This window comes from Heliconius melpomene, chromosome 1 (assembly GCF_056956725.1).
Source record: "Heliconius melpomene rosina isolate 202511_hmr_F chromosome 1, ASM5695672v1, whole genome shotgun sequence".
Classification (NCBI taxonomy): domain Eukaryota; kingdom Metazoa; phylum Arthropoda; class Insecta; order Lepidoptera; family Nymphalidae; genus Heliconius; species Heliconius melpomene.
This window is the reverse complement of record NC_140389.1, coordinates 4,098,696-4,108,504: the sequence shown is the minus strand read 5'-3', so window position 1 is coordinate 4,108,504 and position 9,809 is coordinate 4,098,696. Positions and strand designations below refer to the sequence as shown.

The 9,809-nt window shown below is 32.5% G+C and overlaps 1 protein-coding gene across 2 annotated transcripts; it reads left to right on the top strand.

Annotated features, from left to right (window-relative positions):
• Positions 1-4,890: 4,890 nt before the first annotated feature.
• Positions 4,891-9,610, top strand: LOC146540995 (uncharacterized). Of its 2 annotated transcripts, XM_085194297.1 has the most exons (7): positions 4,892-5,038; positions 5,255-5,371; positions 5,734-5,946; positions 6,043-7,256; positions 8,373-8,463; positions 8,789-8,862; positions 9,408-9,610. In XM_085194297.1, the coding sequence occupies exons 1-7, from the start codon at positions 5,033-5,035 to the stop codon at positions 9,475-9,477; spliced, it is 1,785 nt and encodes a 594-aa protein (XP_085050423.1). In that variant the 5' UTR covers positions 4,892-5,032; the 3' UTR covers positions 9,478-9,610. The 2 variants fall into 2 exon arrangements, with proteins under 2 accessions (XP_085050429.1, XP_085050423.1); XM_085194303.1 differs by lacking the exon at positions 5,734-5,946 and having other exon boundaries at positions 4,891-5,038.
• The last annotated feature ends 199 nt before the right edge of the window (positions 9,611-9,809 follow it).

The following is a 9,809-nucleotide window of genomic DNA, read 5'->3' as shown; positions in this document are numbered from 1 at the left end:
TTTTTTATTATACCGAGTGCACTTGATGCGATCCTACGAAAGTTTTAATTAATTGTGTAAAAATAATTAAAGCTCTTGACGATTAAAGTTCGGTGAGAGGTGCCTTTTGAAAAAAACTTTTGAACAGGTAAAAAAATAATTAATTTGTTATACGTAATTGTTTCACTTTGTTGCATGTAAAAGTTTTTAAAAATATGTTTATCTTTTAATTTTAAATTGGCTTCTAAGCGTTCTTTTTTTATCTATTGTTGTTTGTTATGTCTATAGTTAATTACGTCTTAATCTGTTTAAAATCTTACGATAATAAAATATCTACACAATATAGATTTATTTTGGTTTTTATATGTAAAAATCGAAACCTACCCGTTTACCGACCTTCATATAATAATAATGAACAAAAGTAAAGATATTCTTTTAAAATATTTTACAATTAAATTTATACAAAATGTATCATTTAAAGCATTAGGAGTATCTAATTAATATCACTAGTTCACTCACGTTATTTTTCGTAATAACAAAATAAACACCATGAGGAGAATGACATCACACTGATCATCGTATCTGCATACTACTAATATACTAATAGCGTGCAGTGGCGAGGTCGGGGTTCGATTACCGATTCAACTCTCGTCTAGGTCAATGACGTTGGCCGTTTACTCACAGCTACATTACAATGTTATATTTTGAATATTTATCGGTTCGTATAATTGGATTGTTCTGGACATTATTTATATAAAAAAAAAAAAATCTGATTCATTTATATGCAATGCATGCGTATGCACTCATTTTGTTTGATATCAAATACAAAAAAGTTGTATCAAATGTATCAAAGTTTGTGTCATTTTTCAAATGGGATTAACATTTTTGAACGAAATTTCAGCTTGATACGCCCACGTGATCTCGAGATAAATCGTCTTGATAGATGGAAATGGAATGGATGGATGGATGGAAAAATACGGAATCCTAAAAAGGCCGATATGAAATCTCAATTTCCATTAGTATAAGAAAAAATATATTAAACTAAGTATAGATAAACAACTTATAGAAAGTCATAACACTGATTGATACTACATTTAATAAATCTTACTAGTACCTACTCGTACAAACGAGCCTTAATCAGAAAGATTTGGATGTGCCTGGCCAAGTTCCAAGTTACTTGGCGTGTATTCACCTCATAAATAAATAGTACTTCTTGATGTACGATTAATTTATATCTGTTACGTTTGGCAAATTAACATATTATATATAGGTACGTATAAAAATAGTAATTGAGTTTGTTTGTTCCTTATTTCTTAGCAGGTTCCGAAGAATATAAGTGTTCCTTGCTGTGCAACCTGGTAACCTAGTGTTAAGTCACTCCTTTTTCTTAAAGACACTTCTGTTCTCCACTTTCCGCCGCCATTTGATTACGAGGGCGAAGCCGCGTGTAAAAGTCAAAGTCAAACCTAAAAACAACAAAAAATCATGAAGTTATTATTTATAATGACGTTGACTCTTGACCACATTATAACGACAAACACCAGCGATGAGTCCAGCTCAAACATATATTTTATTAAACCAAAAAATAGTCTCATAAGAAGGAAAATTTCAGCTAAATTATGGCAACAAAAAATAATTCATTACAAAAGAATATCTGAAAGGGAAGTAATGTGAAATCCAGAGGTTTTTCAGCCGAGTTACTCCCCACAAAGCCGGTACGAATCACACGAGCGACTGCGTGTTCAGAAGAGATTTGAGTATCTTTCCTACGATATTAGCCTTTGTTTAGATACGAATTTATATTTGGTTGTATTTGGACTGTTTTATAATTGACTTGGTGGAACTATTTATTCTATTATAAAGACTGGTAACGAGCGAGTTCCGCCGCTATAGACGCAATGCCTCGAAAATGGGAAATGATGGAAAGTGAGGAACGGATTGTCTTACCACTAGGTTGCCAGGTTCTCTCTGCCTATTCTGTTTTGTGTGGGTTACAACATAAAAATAGGTAAGTTCTTTTGTGTATAATTCATTATTTTTGATGATTAGAATTGAGTGTTAAGAATATTAAATTATAATGTCTGTCGTGTTATTATGCATAATTTGTGTTTCCTCATAGAACAGCAGACGGTATTTGTTTATGATTGCCATGCGCGATGGTTGTTGGTTTGATTCTCTGGCTATCCTCAAATAAAATCCCCGACTGACCCTGCGACCGACGCATAGTATGTGTGTGATCTTTAATAAGTGCGACGCTTCAGATATATATAAAATTTTCCATTTCAAGTTTCCTTAAGGAAGTTAATTAGAAAAATATACCGCTAACCATTCAGAGCCGTTTTTTAGCTTGCAAGGTTCTTACTTGTTCTTATACACGCGGAAAGTGGGCGGAGTTGAGTTATAAAAATTAGATTAGCACTCACAAATCTCCAACCATATTTCTGCAGCATTTACTTAATGAGCTATGGACTTGACTTATTAAGTCTCAAGAGATTCATATTTGTTTTTGAAAAATTTTATTTAAAAGTTAAATTAAATTTTACCATAAATTAATAATTATTTTAAAATAAAAATTTCTTAATTTTAGAAAATATTATCATTGCCATTTTCAAGAGATGATGGATTGGATGATTCCTGTGTATGCAGTATATAATTTTTCTTATTAAGTACAAGAAGATAGGAAAAAACCTTGAATTTTCGATGACGCAAGAAAACATCACAATAATATGTGTATTCATTTTTTGTCAACGAATATTCTCAGCGATACATGAGGGAGTGTAATTTATTAAATGATATCCCTCCCTCGCCAAAACTTTTCTACTAAATCAAATATTCCTAACAATGAAAATTTTCTAGCTAATGCCACTTTATAGGATACGATTTTCCACAAAGATATTGGAGTAAATGAACGTATTGGAATCCCTCTTAGAACTACTAGATTAGTTTTCATAAAGGTCTCGTTGCGTATCTGAAGCTTAAAAAAATTGTGAATATAAAACTCTCCGATTACTTACAGACTAATTGGAAGTCAACGCATAGACAAAACTTGGACTTGGACTTAAAAAGTTGAAATTAGGTAGCCTTCCTATGAATCTCGAGATTCCTACGTTTTACGTCTTGAAGTACGTGAAAACAAAGTTGCAAGCAAAGACTTACTTAGTTAGACTAGTTATGTGTTAATAATATTTCCTCTATGTAAAAGTGTCGTATATTCTAAATTCGTACAAAATGTCAACACAGGAAGGGGCAAAATAAATTAAAGAGGTAAAGTAAAAGATATTATCATAACAAGTAAAGATATGGGCCAGTGTTTTTTCCTATGTAGAACGTTTACTTCATTCATTTTATTTATGTTTCGTTAAAGCTATGTAAATATAGTCGTCATCAACGTAGCGCAGCTGCGATATGACTGATTAAAATCGATGGTCGTGGGTTCTAATCTGATTTGGGAGAGCTTTCATATTTAAAATATTGTCTTTTAGTACTTAAGTTTAACCAGTAAATACAACATATTTATTTTTGCTGAATATAAAGAATTAAATTATAATTTATTATTAACGAAAACGCCTTAAAACAAAATGGAATAATCAGTTCCACATTTAACACAATTAAGAAAAAGGTAACACGTTCAAATCTAAAACAAAATAAAGGTTCTATTGTGTCACAGATAGAATTGAAACAGACAAAAATTACCCATCAAAATGTCCAAGCAGACACATAACAGACATACGGCACGTGTCACCCATGCTAACGCATTGAGCAAGTGAATGGGGTATGCCAAAACTAAGGTATTTATGTCTTATTGCCATATATGGGCATTGTGCAATTATTTATTATAGCGGGTAGATTTATTTATTTTGTAATGTGATCTTAGTATAAATTTGCAAGAGCTACTGTTATATATGTCTTGCAGCTTTTAAATGTCATAACGTAAATTCATTTGTAAGCCGTCTTAATTTTTAAGGTTTGCTTTTTTTTGTACTTTTTATGTATATGATAATGAATGTAAATAGCTTTCTTAGTAGTGTTAATAATAATAAGTTGAAACTGGTACTCCAAACTAAAAAATCTAAGCAGTTCATATAAATTAAGGAATGAATACTATTCTTTAATTATTAGAGTATAGTTGGAGCCCTGATCAAAAATTTGTTAATATAGAGAAAATAGTGGCAAAACTTACGTGATAGGTTCACTGGTATTTTTAGAGCGTAAAATGCTCCTCACGATTTTTATATAAAAAGGATGTTTTTTGCGTTAAAAATGAAAAGCTAGCCTATATTTTAAAATCTTAATCTAGGCCTCCAATAAGGAGCTAAGTTGTAATTAAAAACTTTTTTATGGTAAACGCAAAATATGTATATGGCAGAAAGGCAGAAAGAACCTGGAAAACTTATATTAAGACACTACGTTCTACATTACACTTCCGTTCCCCATATTCCGCTCATTTCTTGAGACTTTTAATGTTGAATGGCAGAACTTAACGCCGCGCTTTGTCTAACGACTAAAGCTACGATATGAAAATATTAAATATTTCATTTCCCCCGAGTGAGAAACAAACTCGCATCGCGTTTAATGTCGCACGTGTGTATCGCCTTAAAAAAACAAAGTGAGCTGTTTGGTCTCTCTAGGTCTCTTATTAATGACATAATTATATCAATGACAACAAGATAAAAATAATAAATGAAGTAATAATGATTAAACAGTCAATGAAAATTTTAAAAAAACAAAGTGCCTCTAATTTGTCGCCAAGATTTGCAACCAATACATTATATACATAGATGACGAACACGATCCAAAAGGTGTGCATCGTTCGTTGCAAAAAACCTTATTGTAAGCAATTGCCTCGCAATTTTATTTATTATAACCACAAAAACTTCCTCTAGCACTTATTCCTTTAGAAATAAGGCAAAAGTTCCTTTAAAATTATATTGACTAGAGATATTTCGAAGGTATCACTAAGGTCGGTACAGTGCGCGTTTTGAATGATAATTCTCAAACCTATTGTCTATAAAAACACTGTAGGATACGAATCCTCAAGCGAAAGTCAACGAAAATGAAGGTGATTACACGTTTATATTGTTTTAGTTGTGTGCTCGTGATCAATAATGAAGAAATTAAAAAAATATTAATTATTTTTAATCTGTAATAGATATGAAATTTAATAAATAATTTTTAATAAAAAAATGCATAACCTAGAATATTTTTAATTAATTACAATTAATAAAAAAAATTGTTTAATTAAGAAAACGTTTAAGTTATAACTATAATATTACAGGAACTTTTAGTAGTCGCATCGATATTGTTGAGCGGGGTAGTGACAGAGCCCCCCGCGCCGTACCCACCGAGTGGTTGGAGGCCTAACGGACCTTCTTTCGACTTGCCACAAAGACAGGTAAGTGTAAATAGATGCTGAGTATAGTATAAAAATGTAGAAAATAATTGCAATTAAGTTAATAGAATTGAACAGAGAAAATGATGATAAGGAATGTCACATAAATAAGCATTATTAATTTTAATAGCCCAATGCAAATCTGTCAAATACTCTTAGTATTTTGTTGTTGTCGTGCATATTTTACACAAGCTAACGCCACCAAAAAATTCCGAGTATTTTAGTGCATAACAGTATAAGTAATATTTTTTTAATACACTTAAATTAACTTACGTATAGTTCAAGTAGGCGAAGCCCTGCCAGGGGCACTATTGTACAACACAAAAAAATAACATTATAAGCATTTATTTAATTTCTTCGATCAGCCACCACAAAACCAGCAGTATCTTCCTCCAGTGGATCCTAGAAGACCTCTTCCTCCAAATTTCGATGATAGTGTAGACGTATCAGTCCAAGGTCTCCCGGTGGTGGAACAACAGCCCATATTTGAAGTGTCACCCATTAATGGTCAACTTTACAATGGACCTAGTATTAATGCTGATATTAATAAGCTTAACCCAAGCTTTCAACAGGCGCAGGTTTGTATTTTTAACATGTATGAATTTCTTTTATATAGGTTTTTTTCTAATTTGTACTATAATTTTATATACAAATTTGAAATTATCTTGTTACAGTACCAACAACAACTAGAAAAAGCACGTCAATTCGAAAGACAAAGACAATTCGATGCAGCACGCGCTAATAATCCTTCAAATGGCCTACCAAACCAACAACCACCAATACTATTCGCTTCACAACCATCGACCACCACAACTACATCTACAACTACACAGAAACCTGAAATTAAAACACCTCAACCAGAACCTACAACTGAATCTGATCTTAATGAGGGTGAAACTTTAGAAAACCCTAAAGATCAAAATGAAAAGGTTTCAGTGGAAGTTTCCAAGCAAAATGTGCAAGAGTTCCGTCCAGAGCTTTTATTGAATCCATTGTCTCAATTAAATTTACAATCTCAATTTATTCCTTTGGATCAATTTGGGCAACTTAAGGCTGCTATCTATTATCAACCAGGTGCAATACAAGGGTTTGACGGGCCAGCGCACTTATCTGCTCTACCATCAGTTTTAGCTCAAAGTGAACTTTTATCTCGACAACAACAATTACAAAATCAAGGTTTTGCTCAAAATCCTATCATCGTACAGGATCAACCAGCTTTGGTACAAGAACCTTTAAACCAATACCAACCGACAATAAGTCAGTATCAACCAATTCAACCACAAGTCCAAGCTTTCCCTCCGGTTCAACCACAATCAGTTGTCGTCCAACCACAAGTGGTTAACCAATTACAACCGCAACCGGCTCAATTCCCGCAACAACCAGATCAATTTGGTCAACAACCAAACCAATTTTCCCTCCAACCAGGCCAATTTCAACAACCAGCTCAATTTCCCCAACAACCAAACCAATTTCCTCAACAACCTAACCAATTTCCACAACAACCAAACCAATTTCCTCAACAACCTAATCAGTTTCCCCAACAACCAAACCAATTTCCCCAATCAAAAGACGTGGAACAAATAGAACAAAACGACCAACAAGTTGTATACCAAAACTATCAACCTCAATTCTATCAACCGGCCAACCAATATCAGAATGAGCAACAATTATTCTTGGCTCAACCAGGATTGATCAACCAAAATCAATTGTATCAACCACTGGTTCAGTATGATCAATCTCAAGCCCAGGTGTATCAAGATCAAAACGCTTTGCAAAGTGGCTTAGAAATTGATCAAGGGAATGACTTAGAAGGAAATGAACAAGAAGATTTAGAAAAGGACGATGAAGGATCTAAGGCAACGGCAGTGGCTACAGCATTTGGTGCGAGGTAATTAAAACTATGTTTTTTTTTATTTCTTCAGAATAGGTAGTAAAAAATACTCATTTCTAACTTTTTCGTGATTTTTTTAATTACTCTCTGAAATTAGTTCGTCGTAGTGTAGCGGCAAATCATTTGACTGTAAACAAATCGAATTTGATTCAGCTCCGCTACACATTTATTTATTTGGCACATAATAATTGTTTCATTTATTCATGCACAAAATTTATACAAAAAAAATAACATGTCTTGAAAATTACAGACGAAAAAAATTATAATAATACAATTCTCCTAATTAGGTAATCCAGAATAAGCCAGACGTTATCGTTAACATATTGTTGATCTGTGCGTAATTTTCTTCATTATTCCATCAATTTTAAGTCCCCATGTGAAGCAAGAGTCAGTGGTAAAAGTGGCTGGGGGGACCTCCGTTGATTTTCGAGGACATAGTATCGATGATACTGGAGAAAGGTCACGTAAAGCTCTTGCTTTAGGATCTCTTTGAGGATCTCCCCTATGATGAGGTGGGCGATATAGGCTCTTTGGCTATCCCGTTAGGGATAAAGTATGAACCTAAAAATAAATAAAATGTCCGCGGGACTCGAATCTATAACCTTCAATTCAACACTTATGCTATACTAATTTGGTATAATTTGCATGCGACGGTATCGTTTCTTTAGAAATATTCATTTTATAAAATACACCCTGAATACAAGATGCTTTCACGATACTACAACTGTTGTCACGCCATTTCTTCCGTTGAATGTTTATTTGTGGTGTTAAAATTAATATAATTGAAAAATTAATTAATTTAAAATCAATTGAAATTTTTAATATAATTGAAAAATTAATTAATTTAAAATCAATTGAAATTTTTAATATAATTGAAAAATTAATTAATTTAAAATCAATTGAAATTTTATTTAAGACTTATAAATGTGGTGGTAAACTTAGTTTATTTGGAGGAGACAAAAAAATTATAAGTCTGTTCTTTTGGTTTTTTTTTCTATAATATTAGGTTATATAATATTAGATAACATAACATCGCAGTTTGTGTAATCAAACGCGAAAACTTACGTATCATCCTGAAATGTAAAACTAATAATTTAAATTATTCTATTTCAGAACACAACCTCGTGTATTCACACGATACGGGGCGCCCATACCTAAAGTGCAAGCCATTCCAGAGACCACCACCACTGAGGCTCCTGAAGAAGTAAATATTTGTTTTATAGCTTCATGCTGTATGCCCGACGGGATAGCATTAGAGAGAACATAGCACCTCGTTACCTTCTTTCAGTAGTCAACTCTATGTATCCAAAGTGAAAGAAGTGGTGGCAGAGGAAATCTGGGAACCTAGTGTTAATACACTCCATTTAGATTAAGATCCTTCCATTTCCCACTATTCGTCAAATTTTCCAGGCATTACCTGTTGAGTGGCGGAACTCAAAGCTACGCTTTGCCCCGTTACGAGAGTGAGGAGTTCATAGTATGTTATTTCCATTTGATGCTAAAATATAATATTTATATTGTTTTTACAGTCTGAAAACGACGACAGTCCCGCTGTAGCTCAAGCGACAGCTGTAGCCACCGGCCGTAGAAATGCTAAACTAAGGTTAAATATATTTTTGTTATATTTATTTAATTAGTAGTTATAATTTTTTTTTAATTGACAATTTTTTGCGGTAATTTACGCACACAATTACATATTGAAACATTATAGATTTTATAAATTAATATTATTTAACTCTTCCGTGTAAATATATTTTTTTATTTATAGAGTAGCTATACTATGAACAATAAATTGAACTAACTAACAAACGTAGTATGCCTAATTTATCATATGTAAAGCTCAGAAATCATATAAAAGCTTTACTCAATGATTTTCAAGAACAAGACGTTTACCTATAGCTTGATAATAATCATTAACCATTTTGGTCTTACGGCGTCGTCATATATGTACAGTAGCATTGACGAGTCGGCCTGAGGATAGATTTTCTAAACTTTCACACATTGTTAAACTCGGTAAGAAAAAATTAAAAGTAAGAAACATCCTAAAACCAAATCTGCGCAGCCATCTACAGCTAACTTCAGGGCGGGCACAACTCGTCAACCGTACTGTAAGTAAAGTAATAAAATGGTGATTATACTATTTTACAGAAGTCGTCGCGTCCGCCCAGTCTTCACTTTAGACAGATCCGGCCATCTAGTTTTGGCGCAACAGCAATAAATTGAGAAATATTTAAAAAAAATAATTGTAAAAATAATATTTAAAAACATTGTTTAAATATTTCACCAAAAATAAAAGTTTAATATAAGTCATTATTTATTGACGGATAGACAAAATAAATAATTTAAATCAATAGGCCTTTTCTTTTTTTCTTTTTTGTATTTTTTGTCGCCATCGTTTATTTGTGGAATAAATATCAATGTTTATATTTAATATACCTACATATATTTGTAAACGCCGTTATGGCGCAGAAGGATAAATACATATGTATATGTAATCGTGATAGTTGTGAGACGATCGGGAAGTTATTATATCTAAATTACTGTCAGTCA